At 39.7% G+C, this 19,232-nt stretch overlaps 1 protein-coding gene across 4 annotated transcripts in view; it reads left to right on the top strand.

Annotated features, from left to right (window-relative positions):
- The window catches only part of OXSR1 (oxidative stress responsive kinase 1), an 88,383-nt gene that overhangs the window by 5,901 nt on the left and 63,250 nt on the right, over nucleotides 1–19,232 (top strand). For 2 of the 4 annotated variants that reach the window (XM_055414626.2, XM_055414625.2), the window contains exons 2-3: nucleotides 4,102–4,200; nucleotides 11,624–11,736. In XM_055414626.2, coding sequence (XP_055270601.2) covers nucleotides 4,102–4,200; nucleotides 11,624–11,736 — 212 coding nt within the window. The remainder of the gene's footprint in view (nucleotides 1–4,101; nucleotides 4,201–11,623; nucleotides 11,737–19,232) is intronic. The other 2 variants (XM_055414627.2, XM_088831875.1) reach the window with 1 other exon arrangement.

The following is a 19,232-nucleotide window of genomic DNA, read 5'->3' as shown; positions in this document are numbered from 1 at the left end:
TTTGGTGAAGGCATCCCACTAAGTTTATTCTCTGCTACCTCCCCGCCTTTTAAATTCTCATGAGTTGTTCACTGGCTACACATTTGACGTCTAAAGTATCAGTTACCAAGTACAGATTGCAGGATCCCACCCCTAGCTCCTCCATTAATGTGAAAGACATTATGTTCTATCGATAGAGTGATGTTTAATGGTTAGTATATATTCTCCCCTGATTGGAAGACTTCACTATGATAACATTTTCAGGACTCATAGGGCTGTATCAAGTAGGGATTACGTTTGACTCTCTGTAATGGAAAACAAATAATAGTGGTTTAGTTTTGGAGAAGGAAATGGCGACCCACTCCAGTGTTCTTGCCTGGAGAATCCCAGGGACGGGGGAGCCTGATAGGAGGCCGTCTGTGGGGTCACACAGAGTCGGACACGACTGAAGTGACTTAGCAGCAGCAGCAAAATACTTTTTGACTCCTTTATATGACAAGAAAACTGAAGTGGCAGCCTAGGTGCCACGAGGCACCCAGACTCCTGGTTTTTCACTCCACTTCACTTAGCACATGACTTTCATTCTCAGAGTTGCAAGATAGTTGTTCCACCCCTAGGCTTGTGCTTGTGTTCCAGACCAGAAGAATATGGAGAAAGGACAGGGTCACTTGGCAACTCAGGTGGTTCCCTTTCAAAGGGCTTTCTTTCCTGGAAGCTTTACTCAGTGACTTACATTTCCGTTTTATTGGACAGAACTGTGTCATTTGGCCATTTGCAAATGAAATGACGCTTTTTATCCGAGCACATCATTACTTCAGACAAAATAGGTCAAAGTTCTGTTATTAAAGAAGGGAACATGGTATGTTGGATAGGCAACTGAAAATGTTGGCCTCGTGTTTGTTTTTGGTTTTTTCAAATTAAAACAGTTAAATAAGACATTGCAAGTAAATAATTTAACCTGACACATAATAATCAGTTAATAAATGTTACCTTTATTCTGAAGAGACAGTTGCCTACCAGTTAACAGCATGGTATTGAAACATCATGTAGTTCTGGTTTCCAGGCCCTTCTGTGACCCTCAGTAATTAATGACCTGTCTTACCTTTGTTTGCCTTGCTTTGTAAGATCAATAATGCCTAACTCATGGAATTATTGAATGAATTAGATGAAAAAAAATGCAGGTAAAGAGAGTGCTCAGCATAGTATTTGGCACACAAAGTAAGAGCTCAATAAATGTTATCCAATGCTTATGACGGTAATAACGAGGTAACATGAAATCTTTGTATGGAGAACAAGCATGATTTTTATGATATTTTTGTGTTTGTTCTGCCTCAAGTGAGCAGATTTTTTTTTCTTGAAAATGTATGCTACTATTCGATTGACTAATCCATTCACCAAATATTTACTAACTTCCTCTTGTGTGTTAGACACAATTTTGGATGCTAGATATAAAAGCAGCAAAGCAAACAGAAATCCCTTCTTTTAGGGACTTTATCATCTGGCGATGTTGAAGAACAAATAAAAGTAGGGGAAGGGATGGGAACCCCTGGGGATAGAGATGAGTTTTAAGTAGGTCAAGGAAAGCCTTCCTGAGAAGGTGATGTTTGCGGAAAGACCTGAAGGAGGTGGAAGAGTGAGTGTTGTGGTTATCTGCAGGAAGTTTGTTCCAAGCAGAGGGAACAGCAGGAGCAAAGGTCTTGGAGAAGGAGCACGCTTTTGTGACTAAGGAGTGAGGAGACAAGGGTGGCTGGAACAGAGGGGAACAAGGTTGGAGGGATCAGGAGAGTAAAGTGGTAGGAATGGATGGTCTAGGCTGTCAGATGGTATGAAGCCTAGTAAGTCCTGGCTTTTGCTTCACTTTAAGTTTTAAAAGGATTACCTAGGCTGCTATGTGGAAAATAGTTTTGTGAGGGTGTGGGGGTGGAAGGGGAGGTTATCCAGGGGAGAGAGGTAGTAATGGAGGTGATGAGAAGCGGTCAGATGCTGGTATAATATATTTTGAAGCTAGAGATAGGCCTTTGGATTAAATGTGAGAAGTATCCAAGATTTTTTGGCAGGAGCATCCGGAAAGATGGGGTTACTATCCATTGAGATAGAGATCACCAGAGTAAACAAGAGAGATGATTCATTGTAAAACCATCAGGCTGCTTGAATAATTACTCAGAGCATATGGCAAAGCGACTTTATTTTCATCTTTGTATGGAGAACAAACATGACTTTTATGATAATGACTGCCCTTACAGGTGTTTCTGTAAAGGAGTTTTAATTTTCACTATAACTCTGACAAGAGGACTGATTGAGAAAAAGGTTTACAAAATTGTATATCCTTGTGCTTTCCATGGTTCAGGTGAAAATGCCTTAGTCATCTTTCAGAATGACCAGCCTGGACTAGCTCTTTAGTGGCAGTGTAAACCCTTACTAAAAATTACTTAAAATCTTTATAATACATATCTGTTATAGTGATGGTTGGTCAGAATTTGGGGGGGAAAATATCTGCAGTTGATTTGGTTCATTTGATTTATTTTTTCCTCACAGGTAGGAATAAATCCATATTTTTGCTTACTCTTTATTTCAGGATCTAGTTAAGTGGAGAAAGACTGGAAGTAAATTTTTTTTAGTTCCCCTCGTGCCTTTGGGCAGCTCGTTTTCTGTCTCAAGGGATAACATCACCCAGTTTGAAGGTTTTCAGAAGAAAGCTCAGTCATGACTTTGCACTTTGATCCATTCTGGTATGTAATGTACACTAATGCAGCAGTTGAAGAAGCAGCTCGAAGAGGACAGAAGAGTGGAAGAGTGGGGACCTGGGGGATGGTGTGTGGAGGATGGACAGTATGTAAAAATAGTGAACTTCTGAATTAGGATGCTTTATTGGAAATGGTCTGACATTGTTTTGCAATTATTTTCCACTATATTATTCCTCATAGTTCAGTTCAGTTCAGTCGCTCAGTCGTGTCCAACTCTCCACAACCCCATGAATCACAGCACGCCAGGCCTCCCTGTCCATCACCAACTCCCGGAGTTCACTCACACTCATGTCCACAGAGTCGGTGATGCCATCCAGCCATCTCATTCTCTGTCGTCCCCTTCTCCTCCCGCCCCCAACCTTTCCCAGCATCAAAGTCTTTTCCAGTGAGTCAACTCGTCGCATGAGGCGGCCAAAGTATTGGAGTTTCAGCTTTAGCGTCAGTCCTTCCAATGAACACCCAGGATTGATCTTCTTTAGAATGGACTGGTTCCCTATGCCAAATTCTTGTGGGGGCACAGCTATGTTTTTTGACAGTTAAATGTCTAAGATAATAGGTAAATAAATGAACAATAATGACATTTATTGAACATTGCTTCACTTCATGCTTGCTAAGTCACTTCAGTCGTGTCCGATTCTTTGCAACTGCATGGACTGGAGCCCACCAGGCTCCTCTGTCCATGGGATTCTCCAGGCAAGAATACTGGACGGGGTTGCCTTGCCTTCTCCAGGGGATCTTCCCCCTCCCAGCGATCGAACCTGCGTCTCTGACGTTTCCTGAATCAGCAGGCAAGCAGGTTCTTTACCACTAGTATTTCCAAGCATATAGTCAGAGAACCCAGAGTTACTGTGCTAATGGTAATGGAGCTAAGTTTGCATCTAAGTGGGTTCTCCATGGAGCTTCCTGAAATTAGGTGAGTTTTCAATTGTGCTTTAAAAGGAGGGGGAGGTGTGGATTAATATGTAGGGAGCAAGGTGGATGGCTTGCCCAGAGGCGTGGAGATGGGGGTAAACTAAATCGCATCTGGGATATGGAAAGCAAATTCAAGTGTTGAACTGTCAGGAAGTACAGTATCCAGTAGTGGCTGTGGTTCAGTATCTGAGGGGTGATGTTGTGCAAATGGAGTATGAAGATTATTAAGGTTAACAGATGGATTGACACTTAGGCAGGGTTTTTGTATTTTTTTTTTTAGCTATCTGTGGAACTTACTCATAGCTAACTATATGTGTACTGTACTCTTGTGTGTGCATGCGTTCTGTGCAGTTTTGTTACAGATGTATGGTTGTGTAACTACCAGTAAATTGAAGATACAGAACTGTATTCCACCACACAGTCTCTCAGGCTACCCCTTTATAGTCATCCTAACCTGTCTTCCCAGGCTTCCCAGGTGGCGCTCGTGGTAAAGAACCTGCATGCCAATGCAGGAGACATGAGAGACCTGGGTTCGATCTCTGGTTTGGAAGATCCCCTGGAAGAGGTAATGGCAACCCACTCCATTGATCTTGCTTGGAGAATTCTTATGGACAGAGGAGCCTGGCAGGCTACAGTCCATAGGGTCACAAAGGATCAGACACAATGGAAACAGGCACACATGCACAACCTGTCTACCCACATCCCTTATCCCTGACAACCACTAATCTATTCTCCATTGCTGATATTTTTGTTAGTTCAAGAGTGTCATATAAATTAAGTCGTAAAATATGTAACTTTGAGATTGGGTTTTTTCACTCAGTGTAATGTCGTTGAGGTCATCCAAGTGATTGTGCATATCAACAGTTCGTTCATTTTTATTACTGAGTGGTATTCCTCTGTGTGGATGTACCATATGTTTAACCATTCTCCTATTAAAGGATATTTGGGTAGTTTCCAGTTTTTAGCTATTATGAGTAAAGCTGCTGTGAATATTTATATGCAAGTTTCTGTGTGAACATGTTTTAATTTCTCTCATAAATACCAGGCATATGAATGCCAAGTTGTACAAATTCATTTTTTTTTTTTTTTTAGTTTTAAAAGAAACAGTCAAACTATTTTCCAGAATGGCTATGCCATATTTTATATTTCCACCTACAGTGTATGAATGATGCAGTTTTACCACATCATCATCAGCATTTGGTGTTATCACTTAAAAAAATTTTTTTAGGGCCTCCCTGGTAAAGAATTCACCTGCCAATGCAGGAAATACCTGATTCTTGATCAGGTTCAATTGCTGATCTGAGAAGATCCCACATGCTGCAGAGCAACTAAGCCTGTAATGCCCCAACTGCTGAACCTGTGCTCTAGAATCTGGGAGCCGTAACTGCTGAGCCCATGTGCCACAGCTGCTGAAGCCCAAATGCCCTAGAGCCCATGCTCCACAACAAGAGAAGCCACTAGTGAGAACAGTAAAGAAAATGTAAAGTTCAGGTGGTAAAGAACCTGGATGCCAGTGCAGGAGACATGAGAAACCTGGGTTTGATCCCTGGGTCGGGAAGATCCCCTGGAAGGGAATCTTTACTCGCCGCAACTAGAGGAAAGTCCGAGCAGCAATGAAGATCCAGCACAGTCAAAAATAAATTAATTAAAAATTTTAAGAAATTTTACTGTAGCCATTCTGTTAGGTTTTCCCATCTCTGTTGAATTGCTTTTGTACCTTTGTCAAAAATCACTGTGTTATATTTGTGTGAATCTATTTCTGGGTTCTCTATTCTGATGTATATGTGTGTCTGTGTATCTTTCCCTCTTCTTATACCATACTATCTTGATTACTGTAACTGTATAATATGTCTTTAAATTGGGTTGTATGAATCCTTCAACTTCATTCATCTTCTTTACTATTCTGTTGATTATTTGAGGGCCTTCCTTTTTCATATATATTTTAAAATGGGAAAAAAACCTTGGAATAAGTTTGTCTGTGTGTACAAAATACCTTGTGAGGATTTTAATAGGAATTTCATTAAACCTGTTTGAAGTCAATTAGGAGAGTACTGACATCTTTACTACGTTGATTTTTCTAATTCACAAACATGGTATCTCTCCAATTATTTAGGTCTTTTTCGTTTTCTTTGGTATTTTATGAGTTTTGGCATACAGATCTTGTTCTTGTTTCTTTTTGGGGAAACTTGTAAATGATACTGTGTTTTAAGATTTTGGTTTCTACTTTGTTGTTAGTATCTAGAAATGCAGTTGATTTTTGGGGGTTGATCTTTTATCTTGCAACCTTGCTAAGTTCTCTTATTAGTTCCAGAAGCTTTTCTTATGTGGACAGTCATGACCTCTACAAACAGGATCAGATTTATTTTTTTCTCATCTGAAAGTGAAAGTGTTAGTCACTCAGTTGTATCCAACTCTTTGTGACCTCATGGACTGGGACTCTCCAGACCCCTCTGTCCATGGAATTCTCCAGGAAAGAATACTGGAGTGGGTTGCCATTTCCTTCTCCAGGTGATCTTCCTGACCCAGGGATTGAATTTGGGTCTCCTGCATTGCAGGCAGATTCTTTACCATCTGAGCCATCAGGGAAACCCAATCTAATCTGGATGCCTTTTATTTCTTTTTCATGCTTTATTGTGTTGTCCAGGACTTCCAGTGATATATTGAATAAAAGTGATAAGAATAAACATCCTTGCCTTTTTCTCAATCTTAGAGGGAAGCCATTCTTTTCTCAGTATGATGTTAGCTGTAACTTTTTTCTGTGGGTGTTCTTTATGAGGTTGAAGAAGTTACCCTCTATTCCTTGTTTACTGAGAGCTTTTTTTTTTAAAATCGTGAATGCTCTTGGATTTTTAAAAGATTTTTTTGCATCAATTGATATATGACTTTTCTTCTTCAGCCTGTTGATGTAGTGTATTACACTGTTTGCTTTTTGTTTGTTTTTAATATTACACCAAAGTAGCATACCTGGAATACATACTACTCTATTGCTGAATTCAATTAGCTGATATTTTCTTAAGGATTTTGCAGCTAAATTCATGAGAGGTATTTGTCTGTAGGTTTTTTCTATTTCTTGTGACGTCTTTGTTTAGTTTTGGTGTTTGTAATACTGACTTTGTTAAATGAGCTGGAAAATATTCTGCTTCTTATATTTAAGTTGTTGAATTATGAGTTAAAGTTGTTAGTAGTATTCCCTTTTTAAAAGAGATCAAGATATGTCACATAACATAAAACTAACCATTTTACTTCAAATGACCATTATATCTACTACTGTGGGCAGGAATCCCTTAGAAGAAATGGAGTGGCCATCATGGTCAACAAAAGAGTCAGAAATGCAGTACTTGAGTGCAGTCTCAAAAACAACAGAATGATCTCTGTTCATTCCAAGGCAAACCATTCAATATCACAGTAATCCAAGTCTATCCCCCAACCACTAAAGCTGAAGAAGATGAAGTTGAACGGTTCTGTGAAGACCTACAAGACCTTCTAGAACTAACACCAAAAAAAAGATGTCCTTTTCATCATAGGGGACTGGAATGCAAAAGTAGGAAGTCAAGAGATACCTGAAGTAACAGGCAGGTTTGGCCTTGGAATACAAAATAAAGCAGGGTAAAGGCTAACAGAGTTTTGCCAAGAGAACTCACTGGTCACTGCAAACACCTTCTTCCAACAACACAAGAGACGACTCTACACATGGACATCACCAGATGGTCAGTACTGAAATTAGATTGATTATATTCTTTGTAGCCAAAGATAGAGGAGCTGTATACAGTCAGCAAAAACAAGACTTGGAGCTGACTGTGGCTCAAATCATGAGCTCCTATTGTAAAATTCAGACTTAATTGAAGAAAGTAGGGAAAAACCACTAGATGATTCAGGTATGACCTAAATCAAATCCCTTACGATTATACAGTGGAAGTGACAAATAGAGTCAAGGGATTAGATCTGATAGAATACCTGAAGAACAATGGATGGAGGTTCATGACATTGTACAGGAGGCAGTGATCAAGACCATCCCCAAGAAAAAGAAATGCAAAGGCAAAATGGTTGTCTGAGGAGATCTTACAAATAGCTGAGAAAAGAAGAGAAGTGAAAGGCAAAGGAGATAGATAAACCCATCTGAATGCAGAGTTCCAAAGAATAGCAAGGAGAGATAAGAAAGCCTTCCTTGTGATCAATGCAAAGAAATAGAGGAAAACAACAGAATGGGAAAGACTAGAGATCTCTTCAAGAAAATCAGAGATACCAAGGGAACATTTCATGCAAAGATGGGCACAATAAAGGACAGAAATGGTATGGACCTAACAGAAGCAGAAGATATTAAGAAGAGGTGGCAAGAATACACAGAAGAACTATACAAAAAAGATAAGGACCCAGATAACCACGATGGTGTGATCACTCACCTAGAGCCAGATATCCTGGAATGTGAAGTCAAGTGGGCCTTAGGAAGCATCTCTACGAACAAAGCTAGTGGAGGTGATGGAATTTCACTTGAGCTATTTTGAATCCTAAAAGATGATGCTGTAAAAGTGCTGCACTAAGTATGTCAGAAAATTTGGAAAACTCAGCAGTGGCCACAGGACTGGAAAAGGTCAGTTTTTATTCCAATCCCAAAGAAAGTCAATGCCAAAGAATGTTCAAACTACTGCACAATTGCACTTATCTCACATGCTAGCAAAGTAATGCTCAAAATTCTCCAAGCCAGGTTTCAACAGTACATGAACTGAGAACTTCCAGTTGTTCAAGCTGGTTTTAGAAAAGGCAGGGGACCAATTAAGGTAAATAATTTTTTAAAAAAGGAAAAGGCAGGGGAATCAGAGATCAAATGGCCATCATTTATTGGATCATTGAAAAAGCAAGAGTTTTCCAGGAAAACATCTACATCTGCTTTATTGAGTACGCCAAAGCCTTTGACTGTGTGGATCACAACAAACTCTGGAAAAATTCTTTAGGAGATGGGAATCCCAGACCACCTGACCTGCCTTCTGAGAAATCTGTATGCAGGTCAAGAAGCAACAGTTAGAACCGGACATGGAACAATGAACTGGTTCCAAATCGGGAAAGGAGTACGTCAAGGCTACATATTGTCACCCTGCTTATTTAACTTATATGCAGAGTATATCATGTGAAATGCTGGGCTGGATGAAGCACAAGCTGGAATCAAGATTGCCGGGAGAAATATCAATAACCTCAGATATGCAGATGACACCACCCTTATGGGAGAAAGTGAAGAACTACTAAAGAACACCTTGATGAAAGTGAAAGAGGAGAGTGAAAAAGCTGGCTTAAAACTCAGCATTCAAAAAAACGAAGGTCATTGCATCCAGTCAATGGAAACAGTGACAGACTTTATTTTCTTGGGCTCCAAAATCACTGAAGATGATGACTGCAGCCATGAAATTAAAAGACGCTTGCTCTTTGGAAGAAAAGCTATGACCAGCCTAGACAGCATATTAAAAAGCAGAGACATTACTTTGCCAACAAAGGTCCGTCTAGTCAAAGCCTTAGTTTTTCCAGTAGTCATGTATGGATGTGAGAGTTGGACTATAAAGAAAGCTGAGCACCGAAGAATTGATGCTTTTGAACTGTGGTTTTGGAGAAGACTCTTGAGAGTCCCTTGGACTGCAGGGAGATCAAACCAGTCCATCCTAAAAGAAATCAGTCCTGGAAGGACTGATGCTGAAGCTGAAACTCCAATACTTTGGCCACCTGATGCGAAGAACTGACTCACTGGAAAAGACCCTGAATTCACGAAAGATTGACAGCAGGAGGAGAAGGGAACGACAGACGATAAGATGGTGGATGGCATCACTGACTCTATGGACATGAGTTTGAGCAAGCTCCAGGGGTTAGTGGTAGACAGGGAAACCTGGCCTGCTGCAGTCCATGGGGTCGCAGAGAGTTGGAAATGACTGAGCTATAGAACTGACTGAACCATTTCTAAGTGTAAAATTTAGTGCTTTTTTTCTTTTTTTTTTTTTCAGTATATTTGCAGTGTTTTGCACTCATCTTCATTGTCTTATTCCAGATCGTTTTCCTCACCCCAGAAAGAAATGGTACCTATTAAGCAGTAACCTCCCATTCTCCTCTTCTCCTAGCCTTTGGTAACCACTAATCTGTTTTCTGTGTGTTCTGGACATTTCATAGATATAGAGTCATAGAATGTGTGGTTTTTTGTGATGGTTTTATATCACATGGTATGTTTTCAATGTTCATTCGTGTTGTTGCATGTTTCAGTACTTGCTCCTTGGCTTATGGTCCCATTACTCTGACTTTTGCTTTCATTGCTTCACCTTCTCTGACTTGACACTCCTGTGCCTCTTCTATAAAGACCCTTGTGATTACATTGGGCTCACCCAGATGATCTGGGATCATCTTTCCACCCTTATTTTAATTTAATAACATTTGCAAAGTCTTTTTGCCATTTATGGTAACCATTTACTAGTCTCAAGGATTAGAACGTGGTTATCTTTGGAGAGGGTGTTGGTTAATTATTCTACTTACCACAGGGATTTTAGAGTTTTTACTATTATCCAATTTCTCCCTGAGGCTCTATTCTTTTTTCTTTTTCAGTCTCTCCATTTTAAATTGAGGAAAACTATTGACTTTATCCTCAAGTTCACTAAATTTATCCTGTTACATTTATTTTTCTATTGAGCTTCTCCAGCAAGGTTGTGGTTTTTTTTTTTAATTTTGGAAATTACATGTTTCCGTTGTGTAATTTCCATTTGGTACTTTAAAAAAAAGAAAACTTCTGTTTCTTTGTTGACATTTTTATATTTTTAAAATTTGTTTTCAGATAATTCTTAATTGTTTATTGAAGCATTTTTGTGATGGCTGCTTTAAAATTCTTGTCAGAAATTCTGACTAGTGATTCATTTTGGTGTTTGCATCAGTATGGTTGTCTTCTCATTCAAGTGTGTTTTTCCTGGCTCTTGTTGTGACAATGTGATTTTCTTTTTTTTTTAAATTATATTCTGGACGTTTAGGATATTCATGTTAGGAGACTCCTGATCCTATTTAAAATTTCTATTTTAGTAAGCAGTTACTCTGCTTGGGTTTAGTGTGTAAGCCCTGGCCTACTTTTGTGAGCTCTAATTCCTGTGATAATTGAGTTTTCAGAGTTCTGGCAGTGCTCTTCTCCTCTGCTTTATTCTTCTGGCCCCACAGGGACTCCTGTTTAATTTCTACAGGTGTTACCTGGACTGACCAGTGGGTGTCCCGTTCAGTTCTCCCAACCCCCCCAACCCCCAACCCCAGGTGTGGGGCAGGGAACTAGTTGTCCCTTTGGTGAATCTGGTCTACTGTTCTCTGGGTGTGGGGTGCAGACGCTCCTGATGCTGATGCTGTGGACTGGCTGGGTTGTCCCGATGGGAACTGAGAAATTTATCTTCTAGATTGCTACTGAGCTTCCCCTTTCACAGTACTTTGTCCAGAAAGGATGTTTCGCATTTGTTTGTTTATTTGTCTGTCTATCCTGGTTGGTGGTTCCAGGAGGCAGGCTGTTCTGGGGTCCACTCGTGAATAGGTAGGAGATAAAAGAAAAACCCAGGGAGCTCACAGTGATGCTTTTCCACACATCCTGAGGGTCCTAGCCAGTCCATCTGCTTCTTTCTACCTTTCTGATTGTCTGTTTCACGTTATCTTTATGATTGTCTGTTGAATTATTTCTATGATATTTAGTAGTATTTAGAAGAGCAGGGAAATGTGAGCCTATATTATAATATTCTAGAACTTCTAGAAGGCTAACAATTTTTTATTTTGGGGTGTGTGTGCTGGTATTTACTGATAGTTCTAAGAATAGTCAAGGCTTTTGCTTTTACTGACACCCCACTTTTCCTAGTGTTTCTCTGCATCTGTCGTTGAGTGTAAGAACAAGTTAAGAATTATTCTTTTGTTTAAATTGTGCCATTAAATTGTGTAGGAGTCAGAAATGTCTTGTTTTAATCACTGTCTCTTTTTATTTACTCATTTTATTTATTTATCTTTAGGGAGTGGAGCGACGGCTGTGGTCCAAGCAGCATATTGTGCCCCTAAAAAGGAGAAAGTGGCAATCAAACGGATAAACCTTGAGAAATGTCAGACTAGCATGGATGAACTCCTGGTATGCACTTCTCATATTTCTTGTATAGTCATGTTAGAGTGGGAAATAGCTTGAAGTTTTTTACTTTTTTAAAAATAAACTTGTGATATCTTCATTAATAAGTATTGCTATTGTAAAATTTATAAAATCCAAGTAACTAGAGAGGAAGAAAATTAGTTACAATTCTCTCATTCTGAGATTAACACTAAATGTGCTATAAGTACACATTTAGTCATCTTTGTATTTTTATGATGATAGTATATATTCTTGTCTTTTAAGAAATTTATCACAGAATTTTACATCTGTAAATATGAATATAGTTTTCAATATGTATGTAGTGTTCTGTTGAATATTTCATCTAACCTGTTCTATGGTATTGAATGATTTTTGTGTCCTCTTTATTGTTATAAACAATGCTTGCTTCCTTCTTTCTCTCTTTAAAATAGTATCATGCAATTGTGATTCCTGAGTCAAATGAAGCACCCTTTAAAAGGCTTTGGCCTTCTAGGAATGTGGGACCAATCTGCATTCTGACCATTGATGCAGGATGAGAGATAGAGTGACCCGGCAGCATTGGCTCCTCCAAGGGTCAGGGGAAAGAAAGGGGGCACCAAGAATCTACAGCTGTATGAGATTTCTGCAGTGTTAAGAACCATCAACATGGGGATTGTTTTGCAGTTCTTTTATACTCCATGACACCTAGAGTAGTTTTAAGTTTGTAGTAAGTATCCAAAGAAAGGGAATGCCAAAGAATGCTCAAACTACCGCACAGTTGCACTCATCTCACACGCTAGTAAAGTCATGCTCAAAATTCTCCAAGCCAGGCTTCAGCAATATGTGAACCGTGAACTCCCAGATGTTCAAGCAGGTTTTAGAAAAGGCAGAGGCACCAGAGATCAAATTGCCAACATCCGCTGGATCATGGAGAAAGCAAGAGAGTTCCAGAAAGCCATCTATTTCTGCTTCATTGACTATGCCAAAGCCTTTGACTGTGTGGATCACAATAAACTGTGGAACATTCTGAAAGAGATGGGAATCCCAGACCACCTGACCTGTCTCTTGAGAAACCTGTATGCAGGTCAGGGAGCAACAGTCAGAACTGTACATGGAACAACAGACTGGTTCCAAATAGGAAAAGGAGTACGTCAAGGGTTATATTGTCACCTTGTTTATTTAACTTATATGCAGAGTACATCATGAGGAATGCTGGGCTGGAAGAAGCACAAGCTGAATCAAGATTGCCGGGAGAAATATCAATAACCTCAGATATGCAGATGACACTACCCTTATGGCAGAAAGTGAAGAGGAACTCAAAAGCCTCTTGATGAAAGTGAAAGAGGAGAGTGAAAAGGTTGGCTTGAAGCTCGACATTCAGAAAACAAAGATCGTGGCATCTGGTCCCATCACTTCATGGGAAATAGATGGAAAAACAGTGGAAACAGTGTCAGACTTTATTTTTTTGGGCTCCAAAATCACTGCAGATGCTGATTTCAGCCATGAAATTAAAAGACTCTTACTCCTTGGGAGGAAAGTTATGACCAACCTTGATAGTGTATTAAAAAGCAGAGACATTACTTTGCCAACAAAGGTCCGTCTAGTCAAGGCTATGGTTTTTCCCGTGGTCATGTATGGATGTGAGAGTTGGACTGTGAAGAAAACTGATCGCCGCAGAATTGATGCTTTTGAACTGTGGTGTTGGAGAAGACTCTTGAGAGTCCCTTGGACTGCAAGGAGATCCAACCAGTCCATTCTAAAGGAGATCAATCCTGGGTGTTCATTGGAAGGACTGATGCTAAAGCTGAAACTCCAATACTTTGGCCACCTCATGCGACGAGTTGACTCACTGGAAAAGACTCTGATGCTAGGAAAGGTTGGGGGAGGGAGGAGAAGGGGACGACAGAGAATGAGATGGCTGGATGGCATCACCGACTCGATGGACATGAGTTTGAGTGAACTCCTGGAGTTGGTGATGGACAGGGAGGCCTGGCGTGCTTTGATTCATGGGGTCGCGGAGAGTCGGACACGACTGAGCGACTGAACTGAACTGAACTGAAGTATTCAGCATAAGCGAAATAAGATAGTTTTTCCACATCATTTGATTTTTCAAATCCTCAACTTCTTTGGCTTAAAGTGGAAATATATCTATCTGCTTCTGCTTTGTGTATCTCATGAGGTTTTTCTTGAAGATCAAATGATACAGTGCTGGAAAACCATAAACTACCACTCAAATGTGAACTAATATTGTTAAATTGTTAAATAAATTCTCTTAAGATTATGCACAGTTATAGTAGAAAGGGCAGAAACTAGGACTGGGATGATTTGTCAGTCCAGAATTGTTTTCCATTGTCCCAGATTGGGTTTAATTTGTAGTACAGCTGTGATATAGAGATAATGTAATTATATATTGAGCTTTCAGCAGATGAGGCAGATGTGTTTCTTCAGGAATTGGTAATGCATATGCAGAAGCTGAAGAAATGGGTTGCTAGAGTGATCTTGAGACGTTTGGGAGAGAACACACACTTGGAAGGAGATGCTGATTGAAACACCTTGTGGTGAACTTGGGTTTACACTGGCTAGCAAGGATCTTAGAGCACCACTTGGACGTGTGAACTGCAGTGATCATAAAAGATACCTAAATTGTAAACTAATTCTTATTAAAGAGAAACAGTATTTCTAATCCATATAGTAACACTGGAATTTGAGAAGTCCAATATGGATTCCTATCATTTGCCAGTTACTTTTCATAATCCATACGGATGGTATAAAGAAGATTGAAAGTCTTATTATTTACTACTTGATGACTAAAGCAGCTAAAGCTCAAAGTTTAAATAACTTGACTAAGTTCATATGACAGTAATAGCAAACACCTTTTCAGTTCTGGGCGTTAAAGTGTACTTTAACCTCATAAACATCTCTGAGATAAGTAGTAGCTCCACTCTAAATGAGGGAATTAAATCATGATAAGCAACAGAGTCTTGATGAAAAAATCAGGTTTTTCTGACTTAAACCTACTATTTTTTTTAACTTCATAAAATACTAATAAAATTATTAAATCTTAGTTCAAAAGTGTAAAGAGCATCTCTTCTCAAATATCATTTGACATTCTTGAAAGTAATATTTGTGTTATTACACTAGGGCCTTACTTTTAGAGGAATGCAAATTTGATATAGCTTAGTAAAAGGAAAGAAATTGGTTTGACCTTTGTAAAATTTGCCCACATATTCCAGAAATCTTTACATTGCATGTATCAGTTCAGTTCAGTCGCTCAGTCATGTCCGACTCTTCACGACCCCATGAATCAAAGCACGCCAGGCCTCCCTGTCCATCACCAACTCCCGGAGTTCACTCAAACTCATGTCCACAGAGTCGGTGATGCCATCCAGCCATCTCATTCTCTGTCGTCCCCTTCTCCTCCCGCCCCCAACCTTTCCTAGCATCAGAGTCTTTTCCAGTGAGTCAACTCGTCGCATGAGGTGGCCAAAGTATTGGAGTTTCAGCTTTAGCATCAGTCCTTCCAATGAACACCCAGGATTGATCTCCTTTAGAATGGACTGGTTGGATCTCCTTGCAGTCCAAGGAACTCTCAAGAGTCTTCTCCAACACCACAGTTCAAAAGCATCAATTCTGCGGCGATCAGTTTGCTTCACAGTCCAACTCTCACATCCATACATGACCACGGGAAAAACCATAGCCTTGACTAGACAGACCTTTGTTGGCAAAGTAATGTCTCTGCTTTTTAATACACTATCAAGGTTGGTCATAACTTTCCTTTCAAGGAGTAAGCGTCTTTTAATTTCATGGCTGCAGTTAGCATCTGCAGTGATTTTGGAGCCCCCAAAAATAAAGTCTGACGCTGTTTCCACTGTTTTTCCATCTATTTCCCATGAAGTGATGGGACCAGATGCCATGATCTTTGTTTTCTGAATGTTGAGCTTCAAACCAACCTTTTCACTCTCCTCTTTCAGTTTCATCATATAGTATTTGCAAATCAACAAATAATAAAGATGGGGGAAAGTGATTTAAAGTGACTTTAAAATAACTGGTGCTTGCGCAGGTAGGATTCCACTCAACCCTGAACAAGCATCAGAAATATAAAGAATGCCTGATTTGTGGTATTTGTGGTAGTGTTAGGACTTGAGATCTAAGTACCAATGACTCTGTATCTATCTAAAAGATACAAAGGCCTTCAATTTATCTTTTAAAAAAATTATCAGCTCAGCATACTCAACTTTTTATGTTGTGATTTTAAGATTTTTTTTTCAAAACTCTTCATTGTAATGCAGAAAGGATGCTCTGGGTTCTCCAGAGAGTACTGATGTAAACCAGTTACAGGTGTGTGTTGTGTGTGCCAGTTGCTAGTGAGGAGGTGGTATATTGCTCCTTTCTCTTGTCAAAATGTTTTCTTGTCTGACAACCTTTGCAAAAAGTGTGATCACACAATCAGCTATCAGATAGTACTACATTTATTTCCTCCAGAGATTTTACTCACAGACTGTAGGAAAGGCATAGAATGCAGATGATTGAGATTTTTCTCTCCTCTGATAAATGCTTGCACTAGATTCATTGGATAAACATCTGAGGGGACCATTAAGAGGCTTAAAATGTCTTTTCTTCTATCATAAAACTCACCATCTGGTTGAAGAGTTAAGTTTCTTGTCTGCTGTACGAGGCAGAGTGTGACAATGCCTCGGAAAAGTTTGAATACTATGTTGAAGTACAAGGTAGAAGCGAATTTCCAGTTATAAAGGTGGAGGCCTTTGTGGAGATGTTTGTGTCCTGGGCCACCTGGGCTGGGAAGACTTTGAAGAGGCAGAGATGGGGACCCTGCTGGTCAGGGATTTAAAATCAGCAAAGGATAGCATATTATCTAATAACGTTATGAATATGTTGATAAAATATATATATATTAATGTAACTGAGACGTTTTCATAAAACAGTTCTTAATTATGTAGAATGCAATCTGATTTTTTATCCTATTTTTGTCTATTTTTTAATGTGATCCACTAGGTTTGTTTCATTACCCATATGAGTTGCATCTTATAGGCTGAGGAACCCTGGACTGCACAAAGAGATATTGAGACTCTAAATTCAGGGAATGACAATGGAAAGAAAGACACAAATTCTGTCAAAATTTTATAGATGGAAAAGTTATTAGTTCTAGAATGAGCGCTTCTTGATGGCAGAGACTGTTCACTCTGAATGAATGAATGAATAAATTAACATTACTTGTGGAGTGACTCAGTAGTGTAAAGTGAAGGAAAATCAACTCTGTTGGAGTAATCAGAAAACCAGAGGGATTGTAACACTATTTACAGTAGTTAGAACATGGATGCAACCTAGTGTTCATCAACAGATGAATGGATAAAGATGCTGTGGTACATATATACAATGGAATACTACTCAGCCATGAAAAGGAATGCATTTGAGTCAGTTCTAATGAGGTGGACGAACCTAGAGCCTGTTATACAGAGTGAAGTAAGTCAGAGAAAGATAAATATCATGTATTAACACATGTTTATGGAATCTAGAAAAATGGCACTGAAGAATTTATTTGCAGGGCAGCAATGGGGAAACAGACCTAGAGAACAGACTTATCTATGTGGCGGGGGGTGGGGGGAGATGGAGAGGGTGAGATGTATGGAGAGAGTAACATGAAAACTTACAATACCATAGCCAGTGGGAATTTGCTATATGACTTGGGGAACTCAAATGGGCTCTGTGACAATCTAAAGGGGTGGGATGGGGAGGGAGATTCAAGAGGGAGGGGACATACATATACCTATGGCTGATTCTTGTTGATATTTGACAGAAAGCAACAAAATTCTGTAAAACAGTTACCTTCAATTAAGAAATAAATAAATTTTAAAAAAAGAAAGCCAGAGGGCAAAGAATAGAAATCAAGATGAATGAGTTTTAAAAAGGAGTGAACAGTGGTCACTAAAACATGGCTTTAGAAAGCCTGAGGTGGAGCACTAAAAATTCCAGACAAAGATCTGGTACTCCAAACATATAGGACTGTCAGGAAAGCATTTTCATGACTGGGAGTGGAAGCACTTATGAGTGTTGAGGAAGCTGCTGGGAAATTTGAGTCAGAATGAGGCACGTGGGATCTTCGTTGCAGCCTGCAGGCTTAATTACCCTGTGGTGTGTGGCATCTTAGTTCCCTGACCAGGGATCGAACCCATGTCCCCTGCATTGGAAGGCAGGTTCTTAACCACTGGACCACCAGGGAAGGCCTACTACAATTTCTTTATCTATTTATCTGTCAGTGGACATCTAGGTTGCTTCCATGTCCTGGCTATTACAAATAGTGCTACAGTAAACATTGGGGTATGTGTTGAATCCTAAATTCTTGAACACAGTTATAATTACCTGGGACTTATGATACGGTCCCAGGTAATTAAACAATGAAAACCCATAAAAACATATTTATTTTTCCTATTTTAATGTCGGCCTTTCCTATGGCTCAGTGGTAATGAATCCTCTTGCAGTGCAGAAGAGGTGAGTTCCATCCCTGAGTTGGGCACATCCCCTGAAGTAGGAAATGGCAACCCATTCAAGTGTTCTTCCCTGGGAAATCCCGTGGACAGAGGAGCCTGGTGGGCTATGGTCCATGGGATCGCAAAGAATTGGACACAGCTGAGCTCTTAAGCGGGCTTCCCTGGTGGCTCAGAGGTTAAAGCGTCTGCCTCCAATGCGGGAGACCCAGGTTCGATCCCTGGGTCGGGAAGATCCCCTGGAGAAGGAAATGGTAACCCACTCCAGTATTCTTGCCTGGAGAATCCCATGGACGGAGAAGCCTGGTAGGCTACCGTCCACGGGGTCGCAAAGAGTCGGACACGACTGAGCGACTGAACGGAACGGAGCTCTTAAGCACACAACAGGATTGTAATGTCAGTGTAGTAAAACTTTTTATAGGAAGGTTTCTCTGATTGTCACTCCTAATTTTGGATAATTCACCTCTTCAGTGAAATCATATAGTATTTAGTACTTCTCCTACCAGACTTTATTCATATATATTGTAAATTAGTATTTGTCTAACTTCTTCACCAGACCATAAGTTTCATGACGGTTCATCATTATACTAGTACTGCATCTGGCATAAGGTAGGCACTTGGTTAATTTCTGTTGAAAGTATGGCCCGTGTTTAGACAGGTTTACTCCTGTGTCTAAAATCTGTCTTGCGTATTTCATCCTTTTCTTCTTTTCTGTAATTTTGTGTGCAAAATAAAATTGTACTCCTATAATAGCCCACATCTTGTAGAACACAAACGTAGTTCCCACCCACTCTATGAAGACTTCTTGCCTTAACTGTTCTTTTCTCTGGAATTCTTGTAGCATTTATCTCATTTGGCATGTATATGCTGTCCTGTACATTCCCTCTTATGTGTACATATCTTATCTATTCAAGTCCCATATAACTGTGCCAATACGCAGGTGTTTATTACTTTAGTTCCTCTTCCTTATCCTTTGTATTTACTTAGCTTTTAGTACAGAAGACTGTGCTAGTAACTTAG

Source organism: Moschus berezovskii, chromosome 24, assembly GCF_049115385.1.
Source record: "Moschus berezovskii isolate FMDL1 chromosome 24, NW_MosBer_1.0, whole genome shotgun sequence".
Classification (NCBI taxonomy): domain Eukaryota; kingdom Metazoa; phylum Chordata; class Mammalia; order Artiodactyla; family Moschidae; genus Moschus; species Moschus berezovskii.
Note: the sequence above shows the minus strand (reverse complement) of the source record. Positions and strands in the feature narration are given on the sequence as shown.